The sequence below is a fragment of the Motacilla alba genome, chromosome 1A (genome assembly GCF_015832195.1).
Source record: "Motacilla alba alba isolate MOTALB_02 chromosome 1A, Motacilla_alba_V1.0_pri, whole genome shotgun sequence".
In the NCBI taxonomy this organism is placed as follows: domain Eukaryota; kingdom Metazoa; phylum Chordata; class Aves; order Passeriformes; family Motacillidae; genus Motacilla; species Motacilla alba.
This window is the reverse complement of record NC_052031.1, coordinates 39,524,582-39,546,718: the sequence shown is the minus strand read 5'-3', so window position 1 is coordinate 39,546,718 and position 22,137 is coordinate 39,524,582. Positions and strand designations below refer to the sequence as shown.

The 22,137-nt window shown below is 36.7% G+C and overlaps 1 protein-coding gene across 5 annotated transcripts in view; it reads right to left on the bottom strand.

Annotated features, from left to right (window-relative positions):
- The window catches only part of METTL25 (methyltransferase like 25), a 48,878-nt gene that overhangs the window by 22,678 nt on the left and 4,063 nt on the right, over positions 1–22,137 (bottom strand). For all 5 annotated transcript variants that reach the window (XM_038154289.1, XM_038154291.1, XM_038154290.1 and 2 more), the window contains exons 2-5: positions 21,246–21,410; positions 16,567–16,667; positions 10,264–10,896; positions 7,872–8,016 (exon numbers count right to left, since the gene is read on the bottom strand). In XM_038154289.1, coding sequence (XP_038010217.1) covers positions 7,872–8,016; positions 10,264–10,896; positions 16,567–16,667; positions 21,246–21,410 — 1,044 coding nt within the window. The remainder of the gene's footprint in view (positions 1–7,871; positions 8,017–10,263; positions 10,897–16,566; positions 16,668–21,245; positions 21,411–22,137) is intronic.

The following is a 22,137-nucleotide window of genomic DNA, read 5'->3' as shown; positions in this document are numbered from 1 at the left end:
CATTTAAATTATTGAAACTGTAAAGTAGGAGAAAAAGAGAGGGAAACTAATGCTTTAAGTTTGAAAGAAATTTTTTGTATATATAAGCTGACCACACATCTACAACATTGCCTTAAATTCTATTTATTTTTTCACATCCAGTCTGCTCTCAAACACACTTTAAAATTTTTTAGGATTAACATATTGCTATAAAGTTCATATACTTACAAGCTACATTTTAAAAAGCAAGAATTTTTTAAAATGCCTGCAACTTTTTCAGATATACTTAATATTATATAGTTCACTACATTGTGCTTCTATCTAACAACACAACAGCTGTTCTAAACTGTATAAATCTCAAAAAACATTCAAGAAACATTTTAAGTATATTTTAAGTATTCCATGGAATATTTCACAGGAAACAGCTCAAGTGTCCAACAGCACAGGAAGCAATCATGCTATAATTCAGTACAGAGTAGCGAATCAGACAGAATTCCTTCTATGAACAGTTAATAAAATGGGAAATTTTAGGTCATCATTCGATGATGAAGCTATACTGGTGTTTATTATTAGAAGATATTAGTAAATAGCAAGGACTTTACCTCTAACCTAACCTCTAAAAAAGATGGAATCACACATTTATTAAAATGCTGCGAATATTGCAACAAAACATCATATTTTTTATTGATATGGTATTTATTAAAAAAAAATAAGGCAATATAAGTAAGATAAAGGTAAAATCCTTTTCACAGTTGCCAACTCTGTATGTGCACAAATAATGACAAGGAAGTTCAAGAGAATGGGACAAGCTTCTCCAATACCTTTAATATTAGGCCATTGATTTTCATCTCTAAGAATAATACTACAATTATTAGTGTACAAATATTCAAATTTTACTTCACAAAGCTTTACAGTAAAATACGGTCATTATAAAACAACAGGACCAACAAGCTTTAATGTTATTGGGAAAAATAAGCCCGACTTAAGTTCCATGGGATGAGCCAGATCAGAAAGGTGTGGAAGCAGCAATGTTGGCGCAGCATCGTGTTCCCCTTGGCATGCCTTTTCCAGCCCTTGTGTCCCTAGAGCTGTAGGCCTTGTGGGAATCTCTGAATCCTAACCCTAAACTTCATGGCTGCTTTTGGCTGATTATGTAATTCAATGGATGGAAATGGCATTTTTTCTTCTGAGATTTTTCGGTGGAAATTAAACTTTATTACCCTCCTCATTTTTTTCACATACACCCTACTTTGCTTCTTTGTATATATTGTAAACTTCATCAAAGTAGTACGAAAACACAAATAACCTTTTTCAGATCCTCCATAGCCTCTGTCTTCCACAACATTGTAGATATTCAGTCTACTTCTGTTATTCCAAAAAAAAAAAGGTAACTGCTAAACTGCCTTTTTCCTTCACGGAGAAGACTAAATCTTCCTTGGCCATGTAATTCACTGTTCCTTGAATTTGTATTTTTCAAAAAAAGTCTCCTGACTAAGCAGGATTTTGCTGGGGGAAGTAGAGGGCAGTGGGGAAGAAAAATGCTCTCTAATTCCAGGAAACAGAATCAACTGTCACCAAAATAATTTCTAAAACCCAAACCTAGAGTATGTTTTAATTATGTGCATTAAAACTTTGGCATTCTCAATTCTTACCTCACACTCTGTACACACTGAGAAAAATACAAATGTAAGATTGTTTCAGGTTTTAATATATTCTTTCTACATTAATTTGTGAAAAATACCATAATAACTTCAATAGGTAATACTTTCACTTAATGTCTGTAAAGCTTACCTTGTTAGTATTTTTTCAAGTTTTGTATTTTTTTTCAGAATCAATTTTTATAGAAAACATCTTGGGTTTAGTGACTAGTTAGCCGTGTCACAAATACATGGAAAGGTTCCCTATGCAGCAATATCTAAAGATGCCTTGGGAAGGAAATTAAGCTTTTTGATCTGTTGCTTGGAAGTGTTTTCCTCTGTTGCCATGGTATCAGTGGTATCTATTTTAAGACACTGGCTGTGTAATATCTTTGAAAATATACCTAGGCTACACATAAATCATCTGTACTCTAATACCCCGAAACAGTGAGTAATCTTTTATATTTGAGTGGAACAGAGTGATACCAAGCCATTATGTTTGTGTAAGGAATCCTTTAGAAAATTCAGTTTCGTAGTATTTGTTCTCTGAATCTACCTTACCCAAGGCTTTCCCATGTTTCACAAGTCTGATAAAATTTTGTATGTGAATTTTGACTACATTTTGTAACCCTTTGGTTCCCTTAATTATGTTTAATAGCTTTTAATAGTCAAAGTTTATTCTGCAAAAGCTTTGCTGACTTCTTCCAGAGTGCCTTATTAAGAAGCTACTTTCCACAGCTTCCTGGAGTGCTTTACAACTCCTCTACCCAGCAGTGACCTGACTTTGGAAATCTTTACACAATCTGGAGTTTATGTTTTGTCATACTTAAGCCAACCTCAAAAAGAGCTTCTATCAGATAGCTATCACTGAAAGTATCTATACAACTACATCTATCTCCTATTTCAAATTACAGAATCAAAGAATATGATGAGTTGGAAAGGACCCAAAGGATCATCAAGATCACCTCTTAACCCTTCACAGCACCACCCCAAGGATCACACCAAACACTTCTTGAACTCTGTCAGGCTTAGTGCCGTGACCACATGCACTGAGGACTGCACATGATCCAAAGTGTTAAAACTTCCCCCCACGGGGGAGGTACCTGGACATTTCCAACTGAACTGAGCCTATACTAACCCCTGAAGTGTTTGTTTCATGGCTTCCCCCACCCCTGACGGATCAAGACTGTGACCATCATTTCAACCAATGGACATCTGAAGGGCAAAGTGCTCCTGAAGAGCAAAAATAATGGGTGGTGATATCTTTCCTTTCTGCTAGCTACGCTAATAATTTCTTTCTCTTCCTTGTGTATTTTCCTCAGTGATATTTTCATGCTTTTATAATGTCATATTACTATAGATAACCAAAATGGCTACATTTCTATTGCAACCCAATTGTTCTAAAATATGTATACCTCCACACACACACACACAAACACACACACACATATATACCTGTCATTTGTTTCACTCTAATCCGCCCCAAGGGATATATTAAAAAGACACCCCATCTCTGTGGTGGGTGTTAAAGTAGCTCCAGAGCAAAAGCAACATTCATGTGTTTTTTCCTCAAAACAGAGGACATAATACTGAAGAATTTCACTGGTTTCTAGACTGGTACTGATGTATTTGGTGGTATGGAGGATGCAAAGAAGAGAATCAGAACACAGAAACCCAAATTACGTTTCAAGGAAAGTAAAATCTTTTTTAAAATATGTTACATTTTCAGTTCTTCTCTGTTTAGGGATAATCATAGACCAGCTGGTACATTGCCCCAAAAATGTGTCAGCTGAATGTAAGATAAAACAGCTCCAAAAATTCCTAAGAATGTCTCCTGAACAGAGACACAGAGTTTGTTTTAACCTAAAAATCATTAGCAAACTGATTTTTTTCCCAGAAAAATGGACATAATGGCTCACTATGCAAATAGGTTTAAGTAAAATGTCTCTGATAAATAGTAAAATCCTTTCTACTCTGATGTAATGACTACCCAATGCAGTAACAGAGAAGAAAACCCCCAAAGGAATCAATTACATTAATGGCTGCGTATATTTTATCCATACAAGAATCTCTATATAAACAGATAATTCTCCTTAGAGACAGCCAAAGTAAAACTACTTAGAATTTTCCAAGAGCTGTCATATTATTCCTTATTAACTGAAACTTAGAATTTTGTACTGCTTATAACAGCAGTGAAATTTAAAGACAGGTGTTAAAAGACATTGGCTTCAACTTTGTAAAATTGAGTTGAAATTTGATGTTACACAGCGCCTCTTGGTTGTTTTAGCCACTAATAAATCAAAGCAGAGGCTTTCATGATCTTAACAGTTCCAAGTTATTCCCAGCATAACTGGAAATGTGGTCCCATTACAAAAATTTCCAGATGAATTCAGCTTATTTAGAGACACACAGAAGGACACTGTATACTGATTACATTATTATTAATGATTGTGACTGCTGGCACCTACTTTTATCAGAAATGCTCACAAAGTATTCATAGCAGGTCCAACATCAAACCGAATCAGCCAATCTTGCAATATCTGTACTATTTTTAGAGTATGTGAGAAATGTAATGCATTATTCCCTGAAGTCATCTCAGAAACAAAAAAAAATCCCAAACTTGTGACAACCAAGGTAATTCAGTAGTCCAACAAAAACACCACAGTAACAATTTGGTGATATTTTGTCAACTCAACACCTCAGACTTATAAACACCATGTTAGGCATCATAATAGGTAAATTTTATTCCTATGAGTATGAATTCCAGTTAATTCCAGTTAATACGAAGTGAAAAAGGAATTTTTCACCTGCCTCAAACAAGACCGATCTTGGTATTAAATCTTAAGTGCCAAAGAACATACTGTCCAGTCATACCAATTTATGGCAAGCAGAAGTCCATTGCAGCTCTGCTGTGAGCTGACTCCTCTGCTTCAACTGTGCTTATGAGCACAGCCCTCTGAGTTTACATTAAAGAAACAACAAAGATGGAAAATGTGCTACTTTGGGGGCAAGAGCTTTGAGGTGGACTTGCCACAACCTTGACTTTAAGGGTGCACACCTCAAGAAAATAAAGAAGTTGTTAAAGAGGACAAATGACAGTTTAAAAACAGATTTTGATAAACTTTGAGGCTACTCAGTCTAGATAAAATAACTGTAGAATGCTTTATAACAGAACTTCCCACTGTGTCCTTGCAGGCAAGCCCTTGCTTACTGGACTGATTTCAAATGAGTAAGTCATTTCCTGTGTTGCAGCAAGTTCTGCCCAAATCTCTTTGCTTCTTAGGAAGATCTGTCACTCCAGAGATGTAGCTTTAAACCTGCTTCCTAATATTCAAACCAGTTTCTCCACACAAAGCATCTACAAGTCTCTGCCATCTCTGATTGATGGCCTAGAGTAGCCAGTAGCTTTCCTGAGTTCATTGTCAGAGCCTGGGCGAGCAAAGGACTATCTACAGCAGAGATCATACTGGCTGAAGTACCACACAGGCCAACCAGAAGTACACAACTGCATGTGGCCAGATGGGATGCATTTCAGGACCACATAACTCACCGGTGCCCCATGAAGACCATACTCTATCATCTTTAACAGGTCATGTCCATCCTGATTACAGGAAACAGGTGAAGACCACACTCATCTTCAACTGAATAAGCTCAGATAGTCTCAACAAGTTTATGAAGCACATTTTCCTGGAAACCATGCCCAGGCCCATGAAGAGTAAGAAGAAGGTTGACACTACCTGGCAGGAATTCATCAGGCACTGACAAACTACTGCCTTCTGAGGCAGTGACTGGCTCCAAGAACTATGGGATAGCATAGTCAGCATATATCTTGATTTTATGAAGTCTTTCAGCAAGGTTTGCTTAGTATCTTTATAGACAAAATGGAAAGATATGACTCAGACAGGTGCATTCTAAAATAGGTAGAAAATTGATAGTAATCTGAAGCTTGACAGTGAAGCCTGCAGATTAAGGGATGTGATTATTCTCCCTTTTTAGCACTTGTGAGAGTATCTGGAGTGCTTCTTTGGGCTCTTCAGCCCACCATAATGACTGAAATGAATTTATTGGTGGCAAGAGCACTAAAGGGCTGCAAAGAAGGTCAAGAAGGCATCTAACTGCTGTTTTCCTAAAGGAAAGACAACAAAAAGGATTAGGCTGGACTATTCTTGGCAGTGCAAAATAAAAAAGACAATAGATAATGCACAATAGCTGCAAACTCTGAAAGGATATGAAGGAAAGAAATTCATGGTGAGGGCAAACATTGAAATGGGAGACTGAATCACTGTCCTTGGAGATATTCAAAGCATGAATGGACAAGATCCTGACTGAAACGATCTAAGCTGGCCCTGCTTTGTGCCATGACCTGGCCAGATGACCTCCAGAAGTTACTTGTTACTTAAATGATTTGATCCATTCTGGAAGCAGTATTAAAATCCACTTGCTTCCGACAGCTGCTCATTTACTGCTTGAATTGTTGGACCAATGCCATCTGATAAGCGACAGAGTCCCCTAGCATCCTTCAAAATGCTTTGTCAGTTTGAAGTCCATGCATAGGAAATGTTGACACAAGATACAGTCTGAATTTTTTCCCATTTTCCATTTGAAGAAATCTTAACTCTCAGATATTGTCAATCCTTGTTCTCTTAGCCCTCCACTGCACATTTAAGAACAAGCCATATGGTAGATGACTTAGTAGGTAAATGCAACAGCATTATACATTTTAGAATATGCACTCTCATAGTAATAGTAAAAAAAAATTATTTTGAGCATTACTTGGACAATATATATATTTTCTTTCCTAAAAGAAGTATACTGTAATTTCCTTTTGTTCTGTCCAAATGTTCTCCTTTGAGAATAATTTGGTCCTTCAAGCAGAGTAAAATCAATCCAACATGCAATTTGACTTCATTTTCATACTGCTATGAAACTGCCGTATCTCTTCTAACCATGTACATATATCTGTTTGTTTGAACTTTGAAAAGGTTATCATGCCTGATCCTCTGGGGGTGTCTGAGTTTATGCACAGGTCTGCAAAAAGTAATCCTATATAGGTAGCACAGGAAGCCGTGCCCTCTTTGCAATGATAAGAAACAACCAAATGTTTCAGACACTCAGACTTAATGAGAAGTACCTGAAAAGTTTTTCATTTCTTAAAACTCTGACATAAAAGTAACTGTATATTTTTTCTCTAACTGCATTTCTGCAGCACAGAAATTTCAATTGTACTTTCTTTTCCTTTGCTTTTGGAGTGAGCTGAAGTATTTTGAAATTACTAAGACTAATAAAGACTAAAAAACTAAGACTAAGACTAAGACTGAAAAAAACTCTTAAAAGAGTTGCAGAGCTAATTAAAAACAACATGAAAAGATTATTAAAGCAAGAAAGAGCTAGCATGTATCATGGTTAGTGTGGAGCTGTGCTGTGATTACTTAAGCAGCTAACTCTTAAAGAGGAATACCTGGGTCCCATGTGCCTTTGTGTCAGCGAAGTTCCCTAAAAGAGCTGAAGTAAACCTTGCCAAGCCACCCCTTTCTCAGATTTACTGGTATGATCATCAGGTTGTAGCATGTCAGCAGATGGTCATTTATACACGTATCAGTTTTGTACCACTTGTCTCAGGAAAGCCAGTTCCCTAAAAATTTTTCATTATACACAATTTCAAACAAAAATACCAACTTTCTCTCAAATATGAAACCCCCTCCCTCCCATTCGTAGGAAAATTTGCCTATATGCTGAATCCACAAATAATTTTCATGTTATCTTCCCAAGAAAAACTCTTACATATGTACTGCTTCATGATGGGCCAAGACTGGCACGGCACCCAGATGACTTGTTTTTTGAGTATTACCTTACATTCCAAAATCTTAATTCTGCTCATTGTTGTGTGTGTGCAATTTACATAATCAGATGTTGCACGCAGACAGCCGAGGACAAAATCTGGTACAAAGTATTTCAAAAGGATGGAAACATACTGGATTAAAAGAGTCTATACATTTATAAGTGAGTTAATGAAATAAAACCAGCTGTAGTTATAACCATATGCACTTATTTCCCTAATCTCAGTAAAAATATTAGGAATGCTGACATAATGGAAAGGCAACAATGCATCTGGGAGTGAATGACACTCATAAACTAAATAAAACCAGTACAAAATAAGCCACTGGAGAGAAACAAACAAAAGGAGGTTATTAATTAAAAGGTATAATACTCTGAACATGCTAACTGGCAGCCACAAGTTAAGCTCGGAAGAATTACCTTCTTGGTTTTCAAACTGTTCTGACAACAGATGGTAGCAGCAGCCCACACTGCAAACGGCTTTGATTTCAGGCTTGGCAGTAAAAATTCGTAGTGTATTTGCAGCAAGATCTCCACATGTATGCAGACCCACCATCATACAGTCCTAAGAAGAAAAAAGGCAACAATAAATCATCTCCTTCATCAACTGATAGAGCACAAATAAAGACAAACTCCAAAACCCAAATGTGGTGCAAATAGTGAGCTGTAAGGTAGAAATACCCAACTCCATGAGGACTCATGCTGTTCTGTTCTAGAATTTTTCAATGCTAATCAAAGCTCTTCAGTACTAAGAAATTATGGTGAAAACTGGCCATGATGCAGAAGTTCAGGACTATGAGTAACATAGCTGCATAGATGGGAATATCTACATGTTTACTGGGCACAGACCATTCTCTCTAGTCTTTCCTAGGTTTCCTATTCTTGTTATTAGTACCACTGCTGCTCTTCTTAGCAAAGATTCCTTGCTGTAAATCTGGCTGGACCTATCTAAGGCATTTCTGCTAGTTTAAGTTGCTGAAATCAAACCAACTTCCTAAATACAGGTATAAGGTGAAGAGCAGCTTTGTCATTTTCCAAACAGCAGTACTGACAGTTTCGCAGTATGCCCGCTACTATTCAACAACAAATGGGCATTCTCCTTCACAGCACAAAGTAAGAATTTCAGCTTCAGATGCTCTGCTCTTCTGTCCATTCTATTTCCTACTTTCTTTTTTTTCTGCAACTTTGCTTTTGCCTCCATTTCTCCATGAAAATTCTCTCTCTTTTCATCATTCATAACAAGATATTTCCCTTCAGACATTATTAGTTGGGATCCACATGGCAACCATGGCATTGTTTTGAATTCCAGACATATTTATTACTCAGAGAATCAAAAAGTCATTAGGGTCGGAAAGGACCTTAGAGATCACCTAGTTCCAACCCCCCTGCCCTACTAGACCAGGTTGCTCAAAGCCTCATCCAGCCTAGCATTCAACACTTCTAGTGGCATCCACAAGTCTTGGCAATTTTTTCCAGTGTCTCATCATCCTTATAGTAAAGAATTTCCTTTTCCTATCTACCTAATCTAAATCTACCCTCCTTCATCATAAGGCCATTCCCCCTTGTTATATCATTACATGCCCTCTTAAAAATTACCTTTCCAGCCTTCTTGTAAGGTCCCATTTAGGTACTGGAAGGTGGTATAAAGTTTCCCCAGAGTCTTCACTCTTCCAGGTTATCAACAAGAAACGAGGCCAGGGTCACTCAATTTAGATACTGTTCTATCATCGTTCTGATTTTATCTGATTATCTCACCCACCTGTACTACATAGTGCATTCATGTCTGAAACAGTAAAACCCCTGATTTCCTCTTTCATGTTCCCTGACAGTATTTTTTATATCAAGAAAAGCAGTAATAAAGGATTTCTTCCACCTTTAACATTGTGCAAATGACACACTAAGAGGATACAACACCTGGGCAAATGTACAGGCATATGCTTCATCAACAAACCCTGCTGCTCAGGTTGTCTTTTGCAGACAGACATGAGCTTGCTCCACATGTTCTCAGATACTCAGCCGCATTTATAGCTCAAGTTATAGGGCCATCAGCACAAACCAATGGTCTTGAATCAGAGATTATTACGCCCTGGAATAAAAATTGGTTACTGCTGAACCCAGACAAGTTTTTATCATTCAATAAAAGACTGAATGCATCTACTCAATCAATGTATGTAAGTTCAGGCATGAAAACTAAACATACAACCTCAGAGTTTCTAGACTTGTGCCACTGGCACCTGAACTTGGGCTAGTTTGTGTAGACACAAACCCTGCCAGCTAGTAAATTACTAAATAAACTTAAAGTCATTCTGTAAAGTCAGAATAAAATCATTCTTTACAAAATCTTCATCTTGAGTACTATACACAATAAATTCTCCTATGCCTTCCCAGTGTGAATAAAAGTATAAAAATATGTAACTTGAAAAAGTAAGAACTTTTAGGAAAATTGAAACTCCAATGCTTAATATATGCATCTACCTGGTAAATAATAATAAATTCATAATAATTAGATTTTATCTATAATGACAATTGTAAAATACCTAAATATGCTCTTAACTTTGACAGCCGATTATTATCTACCTCATAAATTATAAAGACTGATTCAAAAAATCCCAACACATATATCAAAATAGAAATACAATCTTTATCTGATAGACATACTTCTGCTACCTGGTTAAAAACCATTATTGGGCCAGAATATTCATTTACACCAGAGACAGTACTCTATGTACACTCAGCAAAAATGTACATATTAAAATGGCAATATAAAGACAACAGACAATCTAAATATAGTAAATACTTAGAGTAAAATAACCTCCAGATCTGTTATGATGTCATTGAGTTCTGTTTCTGCAGTGATGCAAGAGGTCAATGGAAAATACAGGTTCGATTCACTTGACTTTCTTGCTTTAGTCTTGAGAGATGTCATTTTTCTTTGTACTTTTTCCTCTTCACAGAGTTCCCCACAGTTACAACGAGATGAAGAAAAATCTTCTACAGCATCAACAGGAAGAACATTTAGAACAGCAAGAACCTCTTCAGAAAGTTTGGTCTCATGAGATTGTGTCCCAGTCACTAAATCAGCTTCAGTTTCTGTGCTGGTTTCAAGCGTAGCCATTTCTGTGAAACCACAAGAAGGAAGCAAATCTTGGATCATCACTTGGCCCGGATTTTGAAGACTACTGGCATTATTTAAGAGCTCTTCATTGATTGTTTTACAATTAATTTCATTTTCCACTGGCCTGTCATTTGCCATTTCCAAACTCTGGCTTTTGAGGCTTTCTTTTCCTCGACTCTGATAGGCTCTCCAGTGTTTCTTCAATTTTCTGTTTCTTTCATGAGCACCATTTGTGTTGGAGCTTGAGGAGTCAATGCCATAAACTTTTAAGTTATATTGCATGGACAAAAATGAACTCAGGTAGCCTTTCCCAGAACCTATATCAATCACCTAGATAACAGAGAAAAAATAAAGAAAAAGAAAATTGCTATATTAATGAGCAACAAGGCACACTTTATGTGCAAAATTATTCCCTAAAAATTTAAGCATGGATTGAATAGTTACTTTATTAGCACCATAATTCTCAATGCACTTAGTTATTTTGCTTTGTTGGTCCACCTTCTGACTTTAAAACACAGAATTAAGTCTTAACTGATGTGCTCCAGAAAATAGACACTGCAATGTTTATGCAATTCACATGCCCTGCTTCTTGTAAAGACTTTCAGTATATTTTTTGACACAGACCTTTCTTCTGCCAAAAAAAAAAACCAAACCATAAACCACCAGCAATTCCACCTGCCCTTGCTAAATCGGGTCAGAGTTAGCAAATAAACAGTTCACAGTATTCAGCTTTAGGCACCTTATTCCCACATTAAGGAGCCTACATCCAGTGGGTGTACAGCAAAAAAGCATTCTTAGTTTCAGCACTTAATGTAATCCCTTCAGATCTGACCTAAAGATGGGTGATATGGATACTCTTTTATGTCAGAATGCTTGTTTATTCTGCTTTCCCATTCTGTGAAAACAATCCATACAGCTTTGTTTAACATGAGGATGCTTTTCTAGTAAACAAATGGGCTCATAAGCCACATGTACTTTCCACTGCCCATTCTGGAGGAAGGAGTGATAGGTACCAGTTTAATTTGTGTCATAGCTGATACCATGTGCTAGTTCAGTGACTGATGTAACTCAGGAAGGAAATACTCTTAAAAAGTGCTAGCAGAAACAAGAATAACCTGAGACCTTTCAATACATAATCACACCTTTATATAATGTATATTTTAATATGTAATAAATGTATAACACAATATTTTATAAGAATTGGCAGAGTGACACTTCTCTAAGGAAAGAAAATGATAATGTTCACTTCTGTCCAGTTATCTACCAAAATTAATATTGACTAGATATAATGACTTATTTGTAGAAGTTCCTGGAAGTGTTTGATTCAAGAACACCTATGTTTTGTTCTTGGTCTGTCACTTGTTCAGAAGAAAGCTTAGACTGATACTGCTAAGCCTATATTGCAGCATACACTACATTGATGCATCTTAAACTCAACTGCATAGTTTTTTACCAGGTAAAAATATTCAATACAGCAATATTCTTACTCAATGAGAAAGAAAGATTTATTCATTATCTTAATAAAAAAGATTTGGACAGACATGGAATTAGAAAGAAAAATCTGAGCCAATGTCACTAAGGACTATGCAAAACAGTGGAGAATACTACTAGGTGAAATTTGTTTATTCAGGTAGCACATGGCATTCTCATGGGTAGTCATCATATGATATTGATGAATATTTGCAATCTAGACAAGCTAGAACCATCAAATTTTTAAAATAAATCTCTACAGGAATGAATGGAATGAAATGGAAATTATACAACCTAGGCATACTTTTTAAAATGTCATTTATTTGCCACATTTATCACCAATATTCGGCTCTACTGAGCCCTACTGAGGCCACACCTGGAGCACTGTGCCCGGTTCTGGGCACCTCAGCACAGGAGGAGCTCGTGGAGCAGGTTAAGCGGAGGGCAATAAAGATCATGAAGGGATTGGAGCACCTTTTTTATGAGGAAAGGCTGAGGGAGCTGGGCCTGTTCAGCCTTGAAAGGAGACAACTGAGAGTATAAGTATGTGAAGGGAGAGTGTCAGAAGATGTTTCCAGGCTCTTCTCAGTGGTGCCAAGCAATAGGACAAGAGGCAATGGGCAGAACTGATGCACAGGAAGTTCCACCTGAATATGAGGAAGAACTCCTTCACTGTGCAGGTGACCGAGCACTGGAATATTAGGATATTAAGGAATAATCTGGACACTGTCCTGTGTCATGTGCTCTAGGATGACCCCACTGGAACATGGAGGTTGCACCAGGTGACCCACTGTGGTCCCTTGCAACCTGACCCATTCTGTGCTTCTGTCATTTGAAATGAAAGAGAAGTGTTGAAGGAATAATTTTACCCACCCTTTTATTTAACAGACATTGCAATTATGTAGAATATGCACACCTCCACTTCTTCAAGTTCTGAATTTTTTCAGTAAAAAGCAGCTTTTGGACCCAAGAGAGGGGTAGTGAATAATTCCTAAGCGTGACCCCTAGTGGCTGTAGGGACCAGCTGCAGCTTGCGGAAAGTTGCTCAAGTAAATAGAAAATAGCAACACATTGTTAAATTAGCACTGGAATTCAGAAACAAAAGGAAAAGTTGACTAAAAATAGCAAGCAATGATCTTGCGCTAAATAAATAAGCTGAATTAAATGATTCCCTGCTTTACCTTCCATTGATTACATAGGGAAATGTAATAAGCAATCCATAGCATATCTGTCAAGCGTGAACATTTAAAATTAAATTTCCATGATATAATAAACCTCAAAGGTCCTGTCCACAGTGAGTTGGGTCCTATGTTTAAACACAGTTTCTGGCACAATCAAGCATTCCAACATTTCCCAGCTTACCAAATCACAAATGTAATGGATGCTGAATGCAGAATTATATCATCCTTACATTATACACTCCAAGTCTTGCTGCACATGCTGCAATTTCCAAGGAAAACTTTGACCAATACATTAAATAAAACAAATGTGTGCTTAAGCAGAGAGGAGTCAACACTGGCTTCTTTTCAGAGTTTAATCAAGAACTTCTTTAAAAAAAAAAGTTCCACTTATATGATAGGAACAGTGCTTAAAAGGGTCAGCAAACTACTGGGAAAAAAAGGCCCTTTAGTTATTTTGCTTTAATGTTTAAATTAAAAGCATAAACCTAGAAGTGATTATAGCATTAATAACATTTTTGCTGCTATTCTTATTTTGCTATTTACTATTGTACATTATAAAATACCAACAGAGAGCAACATCCTCTACCACCCATTATACAACGTGGTTATGGAGCTGAAATGGAGGGCATTTTTCAAGCTGTCGGTGATCTGTAATATCTGAAAGAAACACCCTGAGGACATGTGCTGTTGTAAAACATGTGTTTTCATGGCTCTAGATTTTTTAATTAAACGCTACATATATTTTGTTTTGCAAGAAGAACAGAAAAAAATCAATAAGGAAAAACTCCTAAAAATTTATAATTGCTACTTTTTTTTTAAGTTGAAAAAAAAACCAAAAAGAGTTGCTTTTAAAGACTAAGAAGGAGGCTTTTCTTTTTTTTTATTTTCCACAATAACAGGAAAGCTCTTTTCATATATAAGGGATTTGTAACTTTGCACGAATAAATATTGTTATAGTATACGACTAAAATGGAAAATATTATTATAGAGCAGTCAGCATTTCATATTTAGTGATACACTGCAATAATATCTTTCATTTAATGTTATAATATTTTAAAAAAGTACACAGAAAATAACCCCATGTATAGGGATACTCCAAGCTACCTGATAAAAGTATTAATCCCTGGATCAAATTGCAGCATACTGACAGATACTTAGTAAGGACTGCTTTGTGATTTTATTAGTAACCAGCTCCATCGAAACTTCAGTTAAGTTATTAGGATGGCTTTACTTTTTTGCTTTCTGAACAGGGTTTTTGCTTTCCTTTCATTCTGAATCTCACAGGAACTATTGAAATCTAAATGAAAACGCTTTATGAAACACCACTTTCCAGCAAATGCAGAGACCACTTACTATTGCACTGTAAGCAAACTATACTCTCCTACAGCTTTTTAGTACATGAAAGGACTTAACAACTAATATGTGCCTGAAACAAAAGGTAAAAAAAGACAAAACAACATGCTCATGAGAGAATACAAGACATTCACAAGTATTTCAGTTCTCTACAATACTGTATTTCAGTTCTCTACAGAGAACACCCACTCTGGGGCTGTGGAGGGCACCCACACTTGTCATTGTGGCTGGCTCTTCAAGGGCTGCTGGAGATCCTGCCTTCCATTGCTGTAAGCAATCGCAGATGCTCACAAACTAATTGTGTCTCACCCAGTAATGTTTGGCCTTAATTAAAGCTCTCTATTTACTTGACAATCCCAGTTGTAAGAACACTGCCTATAACTTTGTCTTCATCAGCTGCTCCTCACAAAACAGATGGTCAGGACCGAGAATTTTGATCTCTGTTTCCAAGGATGCCACAAAGGCCTGACCCAAATCTAGCAAGAGTACAGCATCATTTACTTATCTAAATTAAATTCAGTCTGAGCTAAATAACCTCCTAACCAAAGTTCAGCTTCAGCAATTCAGAGCTGAATCCAAATTTTGGGGCTTTCCCTGCGGTGGGAGCAACAGCAACTTGGGATGCTGCAGGTACATTAATTTTAAACTATACTCATACATATTTACTTACAAAAAAGAATACTCAGAGAAAAACCCTCACCATAAAATCTGGGCAGGTACCTTATTAACCTTTGGTTTTAAACAAATATAGTTTGTTCTCCACAAATCTTAGTGGGAATGAGTATTAATTAGCCTGGAAGAAATAAGTCTCCATTTACAGTTACAGCCCCGTGCATTGAAAGCAAGTGCAGTTCAGAAGTAGAAAGGAATAAAATGTCTTTTGAGAGTCCCCTGTCACCTCCAGTTTAAAGCAAGGATGAAGCTACATTGGCCAGTTACCAGCATTAGAGACACTAAACTGAATATAAATGGACTCAGCTCACTCAAATACTGAAAAATTTAGCCTTACCACAATATAGTCCTAAGGTATGGAATCTAACGTAAGGTTTAATACTGAAAAAGCTCACAAAAAAACATATGTATGTCAACTGAGGAAACGGTATTGGTGCATTTTGTCCAACAGAATGTGAAACACATTGTTCAAAAATGTCAAGTATTGCTGGGGTGCTTGTGTTTTGTCAACAAATCCATAAATAAACCTCTACAAGGTTTTACTGAAACAGTGATCTAGTGTACTGTGCAACCATAATTACATGTATATATAAAAAAGGTTTAAGTTACAATCAAATTTAAGAAAGGAATCCTGCAACTCTTCACCACCCAAAGACAAACCTAGCATCTGATGAATGAAACAGCCAACTCATGGAGTAATTGCTTGGTGATAATGGTGTTGGGCGTCCAGGCGTCATACATGTTCTACCAAATGTATTTCATACACACTCTTACATAAATCTCTGCTTAAATTGGTCTCTCTTCAAACTAAAAACATCATAACTAGATTTTTTCCAATTTACAGATCTCAATCCATGTTAAACAAAGGTGAACAGCATTAAACAGTACGAAATTATTTAAATCTTGTGTCAGAATAAGAGGCGCTTTCTGCCTTGGTCTCTGTGTAAGAACCTTGTGTGCATGACACAAGGCAGTTCTCCTACTGACATATGTGCAAAACTGCCAGCAATATAATACTGACAAGGCAGTACTGGTCCAAAAAGCAGAACAGTTTTTAGCTGCTCAACACATAGAGGACGATCATAACTTTTTAAAATTACTCATGAGTATGATTATGAGTCACTGAAAGGCAGTTCCTTTGGAACAATACATTTGTAAACAAAACTGTCCTTCGGTTTGGTCCCAACAGCTCTTCATTAGCTCCAATTATGTACAGGAAAAATAAGAACAGCATTGACAGACCATCAAAGTGATGTATTTGCACACAAAAAGGAGAATAACTCAGAAGGTACCTGGTAACACAAAGTAAGAAATGCTTTCTTACCTGCTTTATCCCACAATAATTTGCTATGCTGTCTACCAGCTCTGACATCACCTGCACTTCATGTGATTTCTTATTATTCATAAACTCATCTGGTTTGATACCTGTATCAGATTAGGAAAATAAATACACTTTAACACAACCTGTAATAATAAGGATTTGTGATCAATCAGGAAAAAAAAACGCTAATATATACTTCGCTGTTTATATATTTTCAGGGTAGTAATTTTTAATTAAAAACTTACTAAATTATTACAAGAGTAAATTTCTGAACTATGGATGAATGAGCAACATTCAACACCCTGTAAAACTCGGTTTTTAAAGATATAGTATATTTAATACCTGACCAGATATTTGACAATGGCTACAACTATAAAACTGTACTATTTTTTCCTTGTTATTGAAAAAAAAAAAATATTTTTGTCTCATTTATCACATTAACCTTTCCATACATGAAATATAAGGGCAGGGACAATAAACAATCACATTGTACAGCTTGTTAATGCTGCAGATTTGCTGACAAGATCAAGAGGGAGATACCTCTACCAAAAGCTATGAGTGATCCTGGGAAAATTCAGAGGAAGATGAACTTGCCTTTTCTTTATTTACCCTATGGATTGGTTATAGAACTGTTACACCTTTATGGCAGAAAATCACTCACTTCAGTGTTGCTGGAGAATGGTCTAATGAGATGGAGTCAACCTCCATCATGGGGTACCTGCTTGTGGAGAACACCAAGCACTCACTTGCCAACCTCTGTGCCACCCAGCCAAAGCAGGAGCTCAGAATCACTCCCCTGGGAAAAACCCCATGTTTCTCTTAGAGGTCCAGTGCTGCAGTACACTTGGATCTAGTTAAATTGATGGTAAGTCTGAGTGATGGTAGAAGAAACTGGATCATTACTGATGAGTATGCTCCTAGAAAACAGGACCTTTCCACAAGACCAGGCAGATTAATATACTTTCCCATTTTCTGCTTTATGCACAGTATGTATTCATCTGTCCAGAAACTGATCATTAGGCAAAAACCATGTTCATTTCTCGATCAGATCATGCTGGGAACAGAGCCAAGTGTGTTACTTCTTTAAAAGAGAGTGGGGAATTGAACTGAGCTCATAAGAAACCCAGCGTTTTCTCTATTTTTCCCAAACCCCAAGGGATCTGTCTATTTCTTAAACATCTGGGGTTTTTATAATAAACTGTTATGACAATACTTAAAATCTAATATAGACTCTATGAACTGACAAAAGGAAAAATAGACTGAAATATTTAAACAATACAAATAGCAGAAACAAGTGTTTGTCATCTCTTTGAAGAATTTCCTTAACTTTAAAATTGTTAAGGTCTATACAGCATCCTAAAAAGCTCTTAATTTGTAAGCATATCAGGTTAAAGAAAAACAGACAGGAAAAAAAATTAAAAAGAAAAAAGGTCTCTCTTTTTGTTTATGTTTGAACATTTTTGTGTCTGGATAGGCTCATCAGAAAAAGAAGCAGAATTGGAACGAGAAGAAACAGACATTTAACTTCTTGACAGAAATAAAAGTTGTTTTTAATCCAAAGCAGCACTGTCACTTTGGACAATGACCACATACTGCACCTTTACTCTTTTCTCTATTATGAACTCAGAAGACTGAATGGGGCAATGCTAGGTGAAGTGCTATGTCAGAGAGTACTAAATCCAAATTAGGCATTTCAAACAGGTAGAAATCCAGAACAATTACCTAACTTACAAAAGCTGAGGTTCCAGATAGAAAAGGCATAATTTGTTTATATCAACATATGCAGTTTATTTATCACCTTAGCTACAAAAGTTTCTAAAGCATTTTTTTACTTCTTTCCCTGCTTTCTGCAGGATAACACACTGTTTATATTTCAGCTCAGGGAAAACGATACCTTTTGGAGAAAATTACGGTTTTTAAAACAAATTTTATTTTTCCTGTTTTTATGCAAAATTCTGATAGGTTTTTACATTATTCTGAAAAACAAGCAGATATTACAAACTAATGCAAACAAATGGATCTGGGGACTGTTTTATATTGCCTGGACAACTGAAAATTTGAATTAAAAAAAATACTAGTTTTACTCAAACTATGTAAATTCTTTCTGTTATCACAAAATTACTTTCTTGAACAAATAATTATACATATACATTTCCTTCTTATGTGTACATCTGATGCAGGCAGAACAAATACTAATTTCAAAAAACATCAGAAATTGAGAGAACCATCTCCCTTCATGATGAAAAAAAGGTAGTGTGGTTTCAAATACTTTACAGAAGCAGCTTGGGTATGATAGAGTAACAGAAAGCTTCATGTTACCAGTTTTAGTTGGTAATGAAATGCTGCTCACTTCCACTGGGAATCCCTAGCATGAGTACCTGTATTCCATTTGAAGAACTGCTTGAACTCTGTAGTGCCATTTACACCTACATCTTTAGTTGTGAAGCCGAGCAAATCGAGGAGAGACTGTTTTTATATACAGCTAACACAGGTGTTTTTAAGATCTCCTGTGACAGGGTGCAGCTGTTTTATACCCCAGAGACGCGGAAATTCAGATACACCAGATAAATAAGTATAAATCCATAGTCCATACCACACGACACTACCTACACAGAAGTTTACTAGGGTGATTTAACTCCATGATCCAGAGCGAAGAATTGGACTAACCATATACTCAAAAAAACCCTTCTGAGGAGAGTGATATTCCAGCACATGGAATTTAAAGATGGATTCATTAGTATTCACTGCATGGCATGATTATTATCTTGGCCATAAACACACTGCAAAAGTGGAGCACTCTCAATCCAACCCCTTACTTCTGAGTGGTTACGAAGCAATGCGGAACACTCCTCAGACTCAGAACTCAATTCTGAGTAGCTGTGTCCACAACATGCTAAAATGTTTGTGCTTCCCAGTTATTCCCAGGAAAGATAGTAATATATCTACATTAAGATTGCAAAGAAGCTAGAAAACTATGTAAGTAAGCAAACTGTGGGAATAGGCTCAAAAGTCTCCTTCTCTTAGAGGAAGAAAACATACTAAAAACATCTGAAACATAAATGGAATTATCCTCATGCATATTTTTCAGAATATAAGCAACACCATCATAAAGTTGCCAGATTTCTCAGACTTACTTTTCCTTCAACTTGCAAGCTTTAGCATGTCAGGGAACAAACATAGATTCTGAATATAGAAATTAGTTCAAAATATCTAAAATACCTCAAAGATCTCAGCTTTCATTTGGCAACTTGCACACTGTGAATCCCTTAGTTGGTATTTTGCTTCTGCCAAATGATTACCAGGAACTTCAATTAAGTTAATTTAACTGATATTAACTGCCAATTCAGCACAAAGGTTCTGAATTATAATTATATTGTACACATTTGGAACACATTTTATTTTTCCCAAGAAGTACAACTCAGAAATACTGCAAAAATACAAACCCAGGCCCCAGCTACCCAACCAAGCATCGCTCCAGCAACACAGAAATCAAAATATTCAGCAATTGCCTTATTCCTGATGCTCCATTCTGCATGACAAGAAGATGAAAGAATCCTCAAAGTTTTGGCTAAGAAAGTTAATCCAGGTATGAACTCAAGTAAAAGTATAAGAAGGTAGAACTAGAGAATTACAGAAAATTAAGAGGAACATGGGGAATGAGATATAGCAAAAATGAAAATAACTAAAAAGCTAGTGGGAAAGAAAAGCAGCATACAGTTGTCAAGGAAGAAAAAAGGGGTTCCAATGAACTAAGGGCATAAGGAAAGAAGCCAGAAAGTAAGAGGAGTGCACTACAAATCATTAGGAGTACCTCAGCTATGGCATTCTAGTACTTCTAAAACAAACTGAGGAGCCAATCATGAAAAATGGCAAAATTGGAAAGAGATCACTGTAGAAAATGGGAGAGATGCACAACATTTGTATAATGGTGCTATCACTTAGGATAAGAAATATCAGGAGTTTTAATGCATCCCAGAGATAAAAGGCACTAGAAGCCAAAGGCAGAGAGCTGCTCAGTCTGTCTCTTAAAAACTAATGAAAAATTTCAAAATATAGCGAGGCTGAGGACTCCAGAATTAGCACATTTGCAGTGAAATGAGAGCAGTCCAAGTAAGGATAAACGTCTTTATCATCTGATTCAAAAATTATAATTGGTGTAAGATTCCTAGTGTCCAACTTGATGCCAATTTAAGAGTGTTTTAATTCAATTTCTTTAACTACAGAAAATGAAATTACCCTTCTTTTATCACATATAATTGGTATCAGTCCCAAAAACACAGAATCAATAAAATATTTTTTTTTCTAAGGCATCATATATTTGCCATATTTTAGGGTGATACTTCTAAGAAAAGCATGAGTAGCAACTATGATTCTTGCCATTTGGGGACAAGACAAAAAAAGAGAATTAACAAAGTATCTCATACAGTGATGTGCCCACTTCTCTGTCCCATTCCCTTTAAAACTGAATCCCATGATGGGTCTATAGACACCAAATATTCAAGTTTTAGAAAGAGAATCCGTTTTGTAAACAAAGAGAAGAAGAAACTATCCAAGAACAAATGAAAATGGAAGTGAGGATCATGTAGGAAAAAATCCTCAAACAACAAACTACCCTCCAAAACCAAAACTCTTTTATAGTTCTATAGTGAATAAGTAAACATTAAAATCAAATGTAAATATACCTGTTGCTTCTTCACTATCTCCTTTCAGTGCTTCAAGCACATCTTCTAATGGGGTGCACACTCCAAGGCTGGACAAAGAATAATACTTAGCAGCCAGGGCAAACAAATGTACATTGACAAGCTTTCCAGAGTTTTCACAAAATGCGCTGGAAAAGATGTCATCATCTGCACATAAAAGAAAAGGAAAAGAGTTTTGTAAGCAGTGCTTAACAGCTCTCTAATACTGCTGACAGAGTACTACAGGTAATAAATACTTAGTATCACACACAACTGGCCATTTATCTTGCTTCCCTAAGTGGGAAAAGTCATTATTTTTCTTCAGCTGTATCACAGAATCACAGAATCAGAGAATTTTTAGGTTGGAAGAGACCTTTAAGATCATCGAGTCCAACCCATGTTCTAACACCTCAACTAGATCATGGCACCAAGTGCCACATCCAGTCTTTTTTAAAACACATCCAGGGATGGTGACTCCATGACCTCCCTGGGCAGATGATTCCAGTATTTGACCACTCTTTCTGTGAAAAACTTCCTCCTTAATTCTAGCCTGTATCTCCCTTGGCACAGCTTGAGACTGTGTCCTCTTGTTCTGTCTGTTGCTGCCCGGAGAAAGAGACTGACCCCCAGCTCACCACAGCCACCCTTCAGGAAGTTGAAGAGAGTGATAAGATCACCTCTGAGTCTCCTTTTCTTCAGGCTAAACAACCCCAGCTCCCTCAGTCGTTCTTCATACGGCTTGTGTTCCAAGCCCCTCACCAGCCTCGTTGCTCTCCTTTGGACACGCTCAAGCATCTCAACATCCCTCCTAAACTGAGGGGCCCAGAGCTGGACACAATACTCAAGGTGTGGCCTCACCAGTGCCGAGGACAGGGGAAGAATGACCTCCCCTCCC